Raw genomic sequence first — 15,536 nt, forward strand, 5'->3', positions numbered from 1 at the left:
GTTTCTCTCCTTTCTTTCAATTATTTTCTTCCTATATCTCTCTTCCTATCTCTGTCTGCTTTCATCAGACCAACTCAGAGGAGACCAACGTGGATCTGTCAACTCCATCCACCAAAAGGTGAGCCACGAAGCCGGGGAAAGCAAAATTACTCTTTGGTAGACACTATCTTCGATAGTTGCTTCTTTGATCATTCAAAAGTGTCTCCCCACTGACTTAATACAGGTCTCAAAGTCATTCTTTTAGCACACAAACGAACAGAAACAAAGCAGAGTGTTCCAGCACTTCAACACTTCAAAACCTGACCACAAAAACAGACATAGTGATGATTGACTTTGATTGACTTTATTATACATTCGCAGAATTCTTCTGACTTTGAGACAAAATTCACTTTGCAATGTAAATCATTGGGGAGACAATCTTGGAATTTCAATTTCTAAACAACTATTGAAGATATCTTGACCATATTTAGAGCTACATCATGGCAAGTTTACTGCACACTAGAAAGAATGCTCCAAAACTTCAATACATTTTTTTAAAACTAGCTGCCTATCCCACACACACCTGAAACAATGGGACACACCCACCACTTTACATGTGCATAATTTTTGCATATTACTTGCAAAAATCGTATACATTTGGGGAGGTAAGTACACAACTCATACCTCTACCAAAGTGTAACTTTGCTTTACAGGTCCTATTTTTCCTGTGGAAAGTAAGATTAAAACGCTATCTAGGTTCCAGAAGCAAGCAGGAGCACAGGAAACTGGCAAAACAGGAAATGAAAAAAGAGCAAGGGAGAAGAAGACAAGGGCTTCACTGTTACAAAATAAAAAGCAGAAAATAATGTTAAATAAAATAAATAATCTTTAAAGAGAATAATACGAAAGAAAAAAATAAACTAAACCCAGAATCATTAAAGCTACAATCTGTAACTTATATTAATATTTTAACAAATCAGTATGGTTGTTAATACAATATAACTAGCATATTTGCAGTGTTTTGAGGTGGTCTCCTTACTCTTCCATTGAAATAAATTCAATAAATCCAGTGCGCCACTGGATTAGACACTAGATTTATTGCGGTTTGGAAAGTTATTTTAGCGATACGATTCTGATTAATTCTCTCATAAATTATCCGTTGCCTGAATATGAAATCTGAGAATAGATAGTTAGTTTGTTTATATTCACTGCATGTCTCCACCAGGAAACTTGAAAGTATTTCTCTCTCTCTCTCTCTCCTTCACAGCGTGGAGAGTTGGGACATGGCTGAGCCGGAGGACACAGAGGATAGAGATTGGCCGGAGCTGCTGAGTGACACCATGTCTGGCATGGTGGGAGGGGCGGGGCTGGGGGCAGGTCTGCCCAGGTTGAAGAGAGGTCAGGGGAGCAGGCACCTCGGCGTCGACATGACCCTTAACCCAGACGACGAGGACGGCACCGGTCAACGCAACAAATATTTCACCTCTTCAGGTAACAGTAATTTTAGGACTATATGCTCTTAAATCTCAGTGGTTGCTGTACAGAATAGCTGGTACAAAGTATCTTTGCTGTGATTAACAGAACTGCATACAATGTCCAGGTACTGCACAGTTTATGATAATAGTATCAAATCAAACTTTATTTATATAGCACGTTTACAATAAACAGCCGAGCTGACCAAAGTTCTGTACATGGTTAAAACAAAAACAATTCAAAGCATCAAAACATAAGAAAAACATCAACGGATAATATGCATTAACACGTAGCAAAAGGTCCAAAGTCAAAAAACAAATTATGTAAACTCAAATGCAGTCAAAAGTCAGGGAGAACAGATGGGTTTTAAGAAGGGCTTTGAAAACCCCAATTGACATGGCAGATCTGAATACAATACGCTACTAGATTCCACAGTAGCGCATTAGTGGTGGTTAATTCCTAGATCAGCGATTCCCAGGCTGTGGGCCGGGGCTCATAGGTGGGCCGTGAGAATATTGCAAGTGGACCCCCTAAAAAAGATTTTAGATAATATAACATTAATATTTAAAAGAATGTAAAACACCTTGTAATACGTACAGTATAAAGAGGAACTTAATGTACACGACGTTAGCTCCGTTAATCCAAGCCAGAACACAATCGATTGATCAGTAAAATGAGCATGCTCTGAAAATGCTCGTGGCCCACCCATCTGACCACTTAGTAAGTGGTCAGATGGGTGGGAACGCTTTAGAGACTTTCAAGTGGGCCCTGATCTTGAAAAGGTTGGTTAGCCACTATCCTATGCATTTGCTCAGCTACTCATTACTTGTACTCCCACATACACACACAGATGAGGACCTGATCAAGCATATCCTGGCCGACGGGCAGAACTTCTTCCCACAGGCAGATGAGAGTGAGATGGCCGACCTGTAAGTTTGATCTGTCTCTCTGAATAGAATGCATGGATTCCTCCCCTGAAACTCTGGTACAGTGTGAGACAAAGCTTGTTTTTCTCCATTGTGTGTGTGTGTGTGTGTGTGTGTGTGTGTGTGTGTGTGTGTGTGTGTGTGTGTGTGTGTGTGTGTGTGTGTGTGTGTGCGTGTGCGTGTGCGTGCGTGCGTGTGCGCATGTCTCAGATCCAGCATCTTTGGAGATAAAACAGAAGTAATTCTCCTTCAGAAGATAAATGAGCCTCTACCTCCAGGATGTGTGAGAAGAGACCCACCAAAAACTGCATTTACATCCAACACAGGTGTGTGTGTGTGTGTGTGTGTGTGTGTGTGTGTGTGTGTGTGTGTGTGTGTGTGTGTGTGTGTGTGTGTGTGTGTGTGTGTGTGTGTGTGTGTGTGTGTGTGTGTGTGTGTGTGTGTGTGTGTGTCAGCAATAAGGTCAGGGAAGATTATTACATGTGTTATTGGCATGACTTTATACAGATACAGTATACAGCACAAATATATAAATATAATTGTAACGACCAAATTTTAGAGTTTCTACCAATATTTGATATCCTATATTTATATATCTTTATAACGTTATTTTATTTGCATGTTTGAAATCAAATATTTGTCTTTAAAAGTGTCTTTCTCTCATTTTATACTCATGTCCTTTCCACGTTTGCCTTGTTCCTTCCTTCAGTTGTGACTGACATCTGTCGTCCAAGGCGGTTCCCTCCCTGGTGTGGACGTGCCGCCCTATGGGGCAGCTGGACAGCGATTGTTCTGGCCAATGGCATTTCGGTGTGGGCGGGCCGTGGGTTCAGTCAGGGTGTGGCCATGATGTGGCTCATTTCCTGTTTTGCCAGTTTCCTGTGCTCCTGCTTGCTTCTGGAACCTATCAAGGTACACATCTCAGCCCCGCTCCTCTCCCCATTTTATTTATTGCACAATCACTTCCCACAGGCAAGCAAGCAGACAGAAACGCACCCAAGACAAACAAGTACAATACAGTAAATTACAAGTACAGTGTGCTTTGATAAATTGTTAAGTAGTTGTTGTGGTAGTAGTTTTTCATGTGTATAGCCCAAAACCGGGAAAGCATCTGTGTCATTTTAGATTTTAGCATTGGCCATTCAAAAATAGCAGATATACAAGCTCACAGCGCGTCACTTTGTGCCGGAGGCACTGTGGGTCATTGAGTGGGTTCCAGGGGGTCCCAAGTAAAATGACTTAATATAACATCAAAGTCAGTTTAACCGCTTTAACCCTATATACATCGGCTATTTGAAAATAGCTGGTCTACAAGTTCAAAGGGAACTTGTAGATCTACTGTTTTTCAAAAATCATTAGAATGTTTCAAAAATCTTTGAATGTCCTTGACATGAAAATGTTTGAGAACCACTGCTGTGGAGATTTCGAAACCCAGTGTCCAAGACAGTGTCCTGGACTGACTAATGTCTCCCTACAGGTGCTGTGTGAGGCAGTTTACTATGCGGTGTGGGTGCGCCGGCTGCGACCAGAGGACCAGGACGTGTTGGTGGAGTTCCCCCGGGTGGAGAGGGTGGTGCAGCGGGTCACCAGGGTCCGGCCGCCCCAGGGCTTCGCTCTGTCCCAGGCCCGGCAACAGGCCCGGAAGGTCCACATGCTGCATACCATGCTCAAGGTGAGTGAATGAGAGAGCATGAGGCATTGTATAATATTGTTTATCGATGCTGTTGGGCGGAAACCTCGTAAGTCCAAAATTTAAAATAGTCTATAGTAGATGACAGGGAAGCACCATAGGAAGCACCATAGATGATAGGGAAGCACCATAGGAAGCATTATATACTGTTTGCCACATGACCAAATTTTAGTGAGAAAGAAAGAGGTGAAGAAAGATTGGTTATTATTACGCACTAGGCCTGTCCCCAACTAAGAATTTATATAGTCGAATCTGATTGGCCAAATGTTGCCTATAGAGTCGACTGGTAGCCGAATCATGCAAAAAAGTAAATAAATAATAGACTTTATTTTATGTTGCATGATTCGGCTGAGAGATTGGCAGGCGAATCAGTCTCATTCGACTGATTCAACTGAAAGAAAAGTTATGCAATAGAGGATCATTCCATTTGGGCTGTGGGGGGGGGGTGCTTAATGTCTGATTTAACATATACTTGCTTGGTTTCTCACAATAAATCATGATATCCTATTTATTTTTGGCAAACTATTAGTTAATTAATATAACAAATTAGGCCAATCTCTCAGTGGAATCATGCCATGAAAACATCAGACTCCCTCGATCGATTTGTCGACTAGTCGAGGTCAGGCCTATTACGCACCATATGTTAGATAACACAATAGGACAGAAATGTCAGTATTTGCTTCGCTATTGTCTCATAATGCCTATATGCCTATATACACCTATCCCAGCACTAGTAGGCATGTGTGTATACACATCACTCAGGTGTAAACAATATCAGGTAACATAAAAAATCGAATGAATATGGTGTGTGTGTGTGTGTGTGTGTGTGTGTGTGTGTGTGTGTGTGTGTGTGTGTGTGTGTGTGTGTGTGTGTGTGTGTGTGTGTGTGCGTGCGCTCGTGTGCGTGTGAGCGAGAGGGGGAAATAAATTATGAAAAATGTATAAAAACTTGTTGGATAATATTAATGTGTATTAGGCTAACCAAATTAATGAAATTAAGTTAATCAATAATTGACAAATACTAACCTACTGTATATCATGTAAAATTCTTTAGTCATTAGTCATCATTACTGTCAGTCATTAGTCATCATTACTGTAAGTCCAATCACAATTTATCTTCAACTAGAGTTTCGGGGGGCTACGCCCCCCTCAACCCCAGCCGCGCACGGGGCCCAGCGTGGCCGTGTGTATATTGGGGGACCCAAATCGCCCGAGTGAAAGTGTGGAAAAGTTTTTTTGAAAAAGGAAAAAATTTGAAGAAATAATATTTGTTATGTTTCAGGGGGTCCACAGGGGGTCCGCGGACCCCCTGATGGTCCACTGACCCCCTGTGGAGTGTTGGGACGCGCGGGGACACCCCTGGAACATTGCGGACCATTTCGGTGTTTTGTTTTTTTTCATGAAGGTGGTTGCTTGTTTCTGGCGCAGGCTGTGCAAACCTGGCAACCCAGCGCATGCTGCCGCATGTTTAAGTGGCGTCGCGTCATGAGGGTCAGTGGGGCCGTGGCTCGGTCAGTGAAGACCCTGTAGTGCGGATGATATGTGGCATAGAGGGGCAGATTGTAAATCCACAGAGGAAACATCCGTGGGCTACCATTGGTTCAGCGATGTGTGCGGTGGCCCTGCGGCCCCTCCTCCTCCACCAATGTGCAGTAGTGAGAGCCCTGACGTCACAACAATTGGAGCGATGGGCACTGCACTGTGGTTGGTTAGGGTACACCTAGGGCCCAGGTAGAACCCAGTTAAAGCCTGCATGGGCAAACCCAGTTAGGACCCGCCTTGGTCCCACATAAACATGGCTAGTTGGGGCCCACCTAAGGGCCAGGTAGAAGCTACTTATAGCCTGCATGGGCATCGCAGTTGGGACTGAAGTGGATGCCGCTGACATTGCTGACATGGGGTCCATATGGTTTAGCCCACCTTGAAACCATATGGGAACTACGCTGGCATGCTGGCTGTAATGCAAACGCTGCATCATACCTGCAGTGTGTAGTTTGATGTTGTGTGTGTAGCAGATATACCTGCAGTGTGTAGATCAATGTCCATAGGAAAGTCAATGCCCAGCAGTGTTTTTTTTCCCCAGCAGAGTTTCTAGTGTCTCTGTGTCTCTCTGGAAGAGGTTGCACATGAACTCTGCAGCCGCACTGAGGCGCTCCAACACAAACACTCTGACATTAAGCTGCTTCACACAACAAACATCAGCACCACGCTGCTGTTTGTCCAAAAGACACAACATGTCCTCTCCCACCGACGTCATGTGTTCATTTATCGACAGCCGTACAGACTCCTTTTGACACATTTTACGTCGTTTATGCAGCTCTCACTGACTCTCCACATCGGGCTGTTATTTTGCTGCGATCAAGTCAACGATGTGAGAGATTAGCTATCACAGACGGACGGACAGGGGGTGAAACATAGTCTTGCGCCATGCCTTTCGGCCTGGCGGAGACAATAAATAACCGAAAGTAAAGGAAATGGCCATTTCTGCAACAGAAGTAGTCAATAAACTATGCTATGAAAACATGGGCGACATTGGCAAAGAATGTAAGAAAGAGGCAATCATGTAGAAAATAGCCGATCTCCAAGCTTACAAAGCCTGTCAACGTGAGGCGTTTCGAGCTTGTAGATCGGCTATTTTCACAATATTTACTTGTGGAACGGAGTCAAACAGAATGGGGGGGGCCCAGATCAAGTACGTGTATTTGGGGGGGGGGGGGGGGGGGGGGGGGGGGGGGCGGCGTGAAAGGGTTGATAAACACTGCTCTAATCGGAGCGAAATTATCTGAAATTACTACATGACCATAATGCAGCGTAACATGCGTTGCACGGGGCGGTCCTGCCATTACGTTAGTTACTGTAGTTGCTGTGGAGCTACATAGTTCTCCAGAAGACACACACAAACATACACCATCTACAATGGACGAACTGAGCAGCAATATAGACATTCACCACACGAACGTGCATTGTTGACAAAGTGATTGCACAGCCGCTGCAGGCATGACAGCCAGGTTAGCGTTAGCGACATGGCAGCTATCACAGCGCCCTGTCCGTCGTGCTGCAACTGCCTGTGATGGCTACAGCAGTAACAGCAAGCTGTCTGCGATGCCATTGTCTGGAGACTGCTGTTAGCGTGACACGACCAATGAGAGTGAGCGCTGTAGTTGTTGCTAAGATACGGTGGCGTCTCTGCCCCATAGCTTGTAGATCTCTCACACATGATTGGCGTAGGCTGCGTTGCCAGGTCTGACTGTGTGTCTAAGCAATGGTCGGCTTATTTTTGCGCGCCTTTGGGCTCGTTTGCATTGTGCGCACGGCAGCGCTTGTTTAGCGTACGTCAGCGCGACGTGGCAACGGCCGTGGCAACGTGAAAGGTGATTGGCTGGTGAAAAGAAACACCCGACGTTACACCAGACATGGTGCCTGGAGAAAATGGTGACCAAAAAAAAAGTTTGGAAAAAAAGGAAAAAACCCCCGCAGCGGCTGGCTGCTGTTGTGGTGATGAGGTCGTGCGCACGGTAAACGGTACGAAGCTGTCTCCCCTTCCGTTTTGTCCGACATTTGGTGAGTAGAATTAATTATGTTGCGCGGTGGAAACGGTGTAGTGAGCAGTGCGATGTCCCCTACGCGAGGCGTAAATTCAGCGCGGCCGCCGTGGCGAGTCAGTAGGCGACATGTGGTCTGGCGGTGCGTTGTTTATTCGATAACAGAGCTGTGGGGTGTCGCCACCGAGGGTGCGGAAGTTGCTCGCCATTTATATAGTTAGATGAAAATAAAAAAATACAATAAAACCTTGAATCTGTGAATGCTCATGTGATTCATGTGACCCTTACTTCAATCAGTGAAGTGCAGCACTGAATGTGAGAAATGTTGAGACCAATATGACGCTGTACAAACATTGGTAATTTGCCAAAACATTATTTTGTGAAATAAACAGGTTATATATTAGGCTACTGATAGTTATACTGTACTTGTACTATATTAAAATGTAATCATCCTTAACCTTTTTAAGTTAAATTCATAATTATTGTTATGTCATATACAGTACTTAACATTATTGTTTTATTTGATGGCCTTCGTGCCCTGGTATTTGGCCTTTGTGCCCTCAAAAATGTTACAACACCAAAGGCCAAGTGGCCTTGACCCTAAAATGACGAAATTCCAGGCCTGATCTAGACTGTGCAAAATGGTAGAAAATCTGTGTCACATTGTTCCTTTGTTGTGTTTTAATTTGTTTGTTTTTGGTTCTCATCTGCAGAACTTCCTGGTGTATATGTTTTTCCTGCTGGTGGTTCTGCTTCTCAACTACTCTGACACGGCCAAAGACACACACAGCCTGAGACTGCGCACACACCTGGAGCGCAGTCTGCACACACTTGAATACAGCCGCATCAGCAGGTACTGTATTTACACTTTTACATCACATGCATCATACACATATGCACAGAACTCCTTCAATGCAAATGTGCTCATAAGCACACATGCAGTACAAAATGCACGCAATGCACGAAATTGAAAAAAATATAGGTCCAACGAATAGAGTACCAAAGTCCTGACGTCACTCGTTCATCCCCTGGTTGACGGAAGTAATTTCTCTATGGAGAATAACATTGAGTCATCTTAGAATCGTCTCATATAAGAATTGTGGTCCAAATATAAATAAATTGTCTCGGCGATATTGTCAGGGAGGTGGCTCTGTATCGTTTATGATAGTCAGTCACTCATATTTGATACAGTCTGTTTCTGGCGAAAATTTAACTAATTCGGCGGCAGTAACATTAGCGATTTCTCCGCCAGGCTCATTTGTTTATTTTTGGAACAGAGTTCTTATTTGACGCGATATTAAACAAGCCTATGGGAATTCAGAATGTGACCCAGGTAGGATGCGTAAATTATGTTAGACTTCTGGGCTCTATTGGTAAGAGCTAATAGAGTAATGGGTTCAAAACAATTAAGTGAATCAAGAATGTGGTGAAATCAAAATGTCAAGGGGAGTTCATGTTTCCTGGAGGCCTAATGTTCCTATACTTCTAATTTGTGGAGGAATAATTGCAGACATTTGTCATCGTTTTAAATGAAAAGCATGTGGGCAAAAGAACTGAATTAATAAGGGTCCAGGGGTTGTTTGTACATTTAGTTTTTAAAAGCCTGCTTATACTTCCCCATGAGTTGCATTCAGCAAATGAGCATGCATTTTATTTGCCTTCCATTTGCGTTCCGCTCCTCTGAATTGTCTCCTAATGGATCGGTTATTTTCACTGAGCCACGGCTGTGCATTCTAATTTAGAAGGTTGCGATGGAGTCAAGGATAGACAGAAAGTTACTGTTAAAATTGTTGATCATGGAATCAATGTTAAGATACTGGTCAGAGGGACATGGATGAGAAAAGGCTACAAAGGCATCACAAAATGCGATCTACAAGCTCACAACGTGTTGTGGATGTGACATGTTGTGAGCTTGTATATCTGCTATTTTCATAAATTGGCAAACTGTCAAATTGAATGACTCATTAAGACTCATAAACTCAGCAGAGAGAGAGTGAGAGGGACAGCAATTGTGGATTTTAAATCTTGAAGTAAAACAATGTTATCATAGTGCTGGGTGATGAGAGACAGGAGTATTCAGCAATACCACAGTTCTGTCTATGAATTAAAACCCAAAATACTGGATCCTTGCTGTGAATTAAAAAACAAACTGAAAGCTTCTGAAATAAATGATGGCTCTTATATATGTAATATGGAAAGCCCACCCAACGCTTATTGGTCTAGGCAGGTTAAAATAAAATACATTTTGGGGAATAGTTTCCATGAGAGGAACTGTGTCTTCCAGGCTTAGCCAGTGTTCCACACACTACTGCATGACCACATGCACTACAGCAGTGGTTCTCAAACTTATACATTTCAAGGGCCCCCATAACAATGAGTTACAGACTTGTAAGGGTCAACCCCCTAAAATAACCCTGAGGGTCCCTGGACCCCACTTTTAGAACCACTGCACTATAATGTCGTCAACCAAAAAAAGGCATATTAACTAAATACCCCATTGTATATTCATATTGTATATTTCGTATATAAATACCCTACTTCATCATACAAGAGTCTCGCACCAAAGTAGTGAAAATAGCCGTCCATTTTCACTATTTTGAAATGTTTTTAAAATAATAATAAAAAAACTAACTGTTTTGGACATATGAGGTTTCCACTCAACATCGACGATAGGGGAACTTACAGTCTTGGGTCAGCTTCCCTACCTCTAGTCTACAGTTTACTGCTTTTCAGCAGTATTTTTTTTTTTGCTGTGATGGTGAAATGATCTTCCGGTAATGCCGGGGATTGAACTTGCAGCATTTAGGCTTTAGGTCAGTCTCCTTAACAGCAGACCACGGCTTAGCGTTTTGTGACTGCGATATAAATAGAATCTTCAAGTAGTGCTGGAACCTTTGTGCTCCTCCCTCCGGAGGCAACCTTTAGGGGCATGAGATCTTTTCCAAGAGAGAGATCCATCATTGCCTGCCAAGCAAACAGTGAAAACCACCATCACTTTTAAGTCTTTAAAGGCTGCTAGAATAATGAAAATATACTGTGGAATAAGATAATAGTAAAATCATTGGAAGACACAAAGTGCAGTCTAGTTTAGACTGGAGGTAATGTGCTCTCTCTATTTTGTTTTTGTTAGCAGTCAAGCAGCAGTTCTAAATAAACTGTAACCTCCAGTGCACTCAGACAGCCAGGCATATACAGTAGACCCAGACAGCAAATAGTTCAAGCAGCAAATGGTCAGATTGTATAATGCCACCAGGAGGCCGATTTTTGCAAAATACATTTTTTGACAGTACTCCTACAGATTTTGTCCAAACATCACGCAAATCGGTACAGAGTATCTCTATTAAATGAAATGGGTCCATCCTGATTATCTAAGATTGGCTTCCAAAGTTTGCAGGAGTGCTCCGTTTTGAACAAAATGCCTCAAATCATGAACACAGCGTGCTATTTCCGTGAAATTTTGCCCGCACATTCCCACTAAACCGAGGAAGAAATGCTACTTGAAATGTTTCAAATCAGCCTCATGGTGGCGCTATAACAGACCGATTTGTGTTGTTACCTATAACTGCACCAATCTGTGTAAAACTTGGTATGTGCACATTTTTCATATCTGCCTTTAAGGCCAACTTATGTAAAACTTGTAAAATCAGAATTTGACGCAAATCGGTACACATGATCTCTATAGTCACGTGATCAAGATGGATCTGTTTGATTTTTAATATTCTATCCTGATTGGCTAAGATTGACATCTAAAGTTTGCAGGAGTGTCCCGTTTTGAACAAAATGTTGCAATTCATGAACACAGCACAGCGTCCAATTGCAGTGAAACTTACAAATGCCACCCTTTTAACATTGCCATATTATAGCGCCACCAGGAGGCCAATTTTTGCAGCAAAAAAAAAAATATATTCCTCCTAGTCTCCTACAAAATGTGTCCAAACATCATGCAAATTGGTACACATTACCTCTATAGTCAAGTGATCAAGATGGATCCATCAGATTTTTCATATTCCATCCTGATTGGCATTGCTGGCCCACAATACCTGACCTGGTGGAGACCTGTGCTCCGAGGACCACTTTTTCTAGTTCTATTTACTATGCACCTTGGTGAAACATATCATGAATTTATCAAATAAATTAAATCACCCCAAAAAAATCACCAAAGCGATAGGCAGATTACACATGTGGAGACCGTGACACATAGAAAGTGCCAGTCACCCGCGTCAAGAAATACAATATTTTTTTTCTGCGTTTCTCCAACTCATTTTGGATAGTCTGTGCCTCGTGTCGACGCTCCTAAAAGAGTGCAGTGTGTCTGGGCCTTAAGTGAAAGACCTATCCTCATATTAGTCATAGCCTGTATCTAAAAATACTACAATCAGTAGTGCTTAACCGAACTCTACTAAGTCGTCTATTTTGGAGTAGGCAATTATTTTTCCTCAGCTTAGTCATTATGCCAAATTTCTGAAAATTACCCCTGTGCCACCCAAGCACCCATCACAACACTACCAGACAGTCTTGTACAGTTTATTGAAAATGTTGCTGAACAGAAAATAATTTCTTGAGAGAAAGGTTTAACTCAAGGACACGTCTTGGAAAGAACAGTACATAGAAAGTACAGCTACAATAAATCATGAACAAATGGTATGTGCTCAAATGTACTGACTTAAAAGCCAACATTGGAGGCGGATATGAATTACACAAGATTACGTTTCATCCCTACAATATGAATATCATAAAAACTATGGGACATTAAGTGGGACATCTATACTTTGTATAATCTGCTAAATCAGTCAATAATGTTATCAAAGTGCTGGTTGATGAGAGACAGGGGTATGTGAGTAGTGACTAGTAGTCACTTAATAATCCTTGATATCTTTATCTGTGTTCAACTACTGACGTAGCCACTTAAATGTGGTGATGTGGAGCATCCAGCTTGTTATTTATCCTGATCCCAGTGTTGATTGAATGGTCCAATATCTTACAAAGACGTTTTCAGTTCAAACACATGTCATGGACTCCAGCACAATGTATACATAATGCTGTTGTTCAATAATAATGCAAAGGACTGTGTAAAGAAATGGGAAACTGTCATATAACCACATGCTTCAAAGACACAAAAAGAAAGAAGAAGAATTCAACCTTCACCCATGTACACACACACAGTGTGTGTGTGTGTGTGTGCGTGCGTGCGTGCGTGCGTGCGTGCGTGCGTGCGTGCGTGCGTGCGTGCGTGCGTGCGTGCGTGCGTGCGTGCGTGCGTGCAAACTTTAAACTGTGGATATCACTTTGTTTGTTTTATCCCTGTGGATAATAACCAATGAACACTTTTTAATTAACACACTCCTCTCTCCCACAGTCGAGATGATGTTCTATTGTGGCTGAATAACTCCTTGTTACCTCGCCTGATGAATGACTCAGCCCTTTTGAAAGAGACAGGGAGCACTTTACTGGGCACACTCAGACTCCGACAAGTCAGAGACACACATGGTGAGATTGATTTATTTGTGTTTGTAAACCCAGTGACCACAAACATGTTTTATTTTTTCAGTATATTAATGTATGTCATATTATGGCCCTTGCTCCCTTGTCTGCTATCCTTCTGAATATCCCATTTATTTTCCAGGCTCTGTTGGTTTTGACATGCTCTGTGACAATCCAGCAAATTGTACTTGGAGAAATCCCATTCTATCCAGCACAGCTGATGATAATGGGTAAGCACAAGGCTGCAAAACAATGGTTTGAGTGAGGGGTTTTCTTTTCTTAACTCTGCACTCTTTAAATAGCTTCTCTTAGTCATATCGTTTAAAGCTCCAACTGTTATTCGCTGTCACATTAACCACTTCCTACCTGGCGTCCTTATTTAGGGCATGTCATCCATTTGTACACTGTCAGTCTCAAAGTTACGAGGGTATTTCAAATTAAAGTTTGAGAAGCACTGTGCTATTCAACAACTCATGTTATTTCTCCCTCTACCCTTTCCTCTGTGTATCCCCTTTCTCCTCCCCCCCTTCAGGGCATGGCGCTGGGGCCAGGTGAGGGTGTATGGGAGTGGAGGCCATGTCCTGCAGCTGAACAGGAGCCTGGAACAGGCAGCAGCCTCCATACAACACATGCAGCAGTTCCACTGGCTAGACCACGGGTAGGGAGAGTAGAAACAACAGGAATTTAATCACTATTTAGCATATACACTGCCAATTTCGCTTCCAGTTTAGTTATTACATAATGATGTCGTGCTAGATGCTAAGTAGTACACTCTGGTTGGCCTGCAGGTAGGGGAAAACAAATGGGCCTGGGGTAGTTGGTTCAAAGACAAAGTGAAAGGAAGGGAATATACAGTATAACAGTAGTCTAAACGCCCCACTAGCGGCATAGAGTCCATGCTGCTCCTTATATCCAGAAGAAAGGCCTTGGGGTAAGAAAAATCTGTAGTGGTCATCTTGGAAATGGAATCATATTGAGATATCTTGTGTGAAAAGTTGATATTTTGGCCTGAGGGTGACATTAGAGGATAGGTCATGAATAGTTCATCTTCCAACTTGAACTTGAACTTGGAAGTTCAGGGAGCATGAATGTGCTCAGTAAGTTTCATTGTAGCGGATTACCCTTTAAATTCACATTTGTTTGGAGTGCCAGTCGGCTTTTCAACCGACAAATTGTTTAGAGTGAATACCTTAAAGAGGGTAACAACCCACCACAAGGATACATATTTTATCAGCCATGCAACCTGCATGTACCACACAATATGAACCCATAATTTACACACCAAACAGTCACAAAGAGGAATAGACTTAATTCAACACTTAATTTCAAAACAGTTCACATTAAAGAAAATAACACTCAGTCCTTGTTTAAATTAAAAGGTACCCTTTAGGATTTTATTCATTACTCAGTTCATAGTTCAGTTCTTCAGTTCCACTTCCAAAAATACCCACAGTTAAATAGTGCTTCTCCCAAAATAAATCCTGTTTAGGAAGCAGATCAACGCCCAAAATAAACAAAATAACCCCACGTCAAACTCCTCCAACCTCCGCGCTCCGCCTGTTAATAGGCTCCAAAGAAAGTTTAAACTCCAGCAACCAGGCTCCCGTTTACATTCAGTACCATGGCGTGGAATTCCGGATCCGCCGTTGGGTTCGCCTCGCCGATGTCCAGTTGTTGTTTGTTTGTTTTCGTTTTCGGATCTAACGGGTGTCCTCCCGACGCGGACTGTAACACGCGTGGCGCACGGACGCTAGAGAGCCACTATAAACATATGGCTATAATAACACAAAACCGAACGGTCGTAGCCTCTTCGGTTGTGAGACGCTACACAACAAACACAGACAGTGACGGAGCCCGCAAGTTGATTTCCTGGAGTGCACTTCAAAGGGAGCGGGGCGGAGAGCGTGCGGAGACAGAAGGAAGGTGATGTGAATGGGGAGTGGAACTAGTGAATGAACGTGATATGAAAATAAAATCAGGGGGCGGACCGCCACATCATGGCAATCTGCCCATTAAATGTTGAGACAAATGGTGTGCAAGTGGAAAAGGTGGCTGCTAGAGGAAAGTCCACAGGGTCACCAACATCAGTAAAGCTGGGATCACACTACAGGAGTTTTAAAATACTAACCAATTTATATAATTTGGTTGCATCACACACATAAGGAGAATCTTCACACATTTTCTTGTCTAATCTTAAACATGCACACACTGCCAAGATTTTTAAATAATAGCTTAAGATTATCGTACCCGGTGGAGCAACACATCGCCTCACGTGATCTAGCCTTGTTCCCAGTCTAACTCATCTGCGAAGAGAAGAGCCTGGTCACGACCTAAAGCAGAGAGTGTGTCGGAAGTCCTGAGTGGACAGGATTTCCGTTGTACGTGTTTCCCCCGGAAACTATCTTTTTTGACCAATCACAACACTCGCTTCATTCACGGAGAATG

The 15,536-nt window shown here is 42.7% G+C and overlaps 1 protein-coding gene across 1 annotated transcript in view; it reads left to right on the forward strand.

The window, feature by feature from the left end:
• pkd1a (polycystic kidney disease 1a) overlaps nt 1-15,536 on the forward strand; it is a 136,910-nt gene that overhangs the window by 94,785 nt on the left and 26,589 nt on the right. The window contains exons 42-51 of the mRNA XM_084084611.1: nt 69-118; nt 1,247-1,470; nt 2,303-2,381; nt 2,589-2,704; nt 3,088-3,290; nt 3,856-4,050; nt 8,324-8,463; nt 12,967-13,097; nt 13,234-13,321; nt 13,624-13,749. Of these exons, the coding sequence (XP_083940737.1) occupies nt 69-118; nt 1,247-1,470; nt 2,303-2,381; nt 2,589-2,704; nt 3,088-3,290; nt 3,856-4,050; nt 8,324-8,463; nt 12,967-13,097; nt 13,234-13,321; nt 13,624-13,749 (1,352 nt within the window). The remainder of the gene's footprint in view (nt 1-68; nt 119-1,246; nt 1,471-2,302; nt 2,382-2,588; nt 2,705-3,087; nt 3,291-3,855; nt 4,051-8,323; nt 8,464-12,966; nt 13,098-13,233; nt 13,322-13,623; nt 13,750-15,536) is intronic.

This window comes from Gymnoscopelus microlampas (genome assembly GCF_963454915.1).
Source record: "Gymnoscopelus microlampas genome assembly, chromosome: 2".
Classification (NCBI taxonomy): Eukaryota; Metazoa; Chordata; class Actinopteri; order Myctophiformes; family Myctophidae; genus Gymnoscopelus; species Gymnoscopelus microlampas.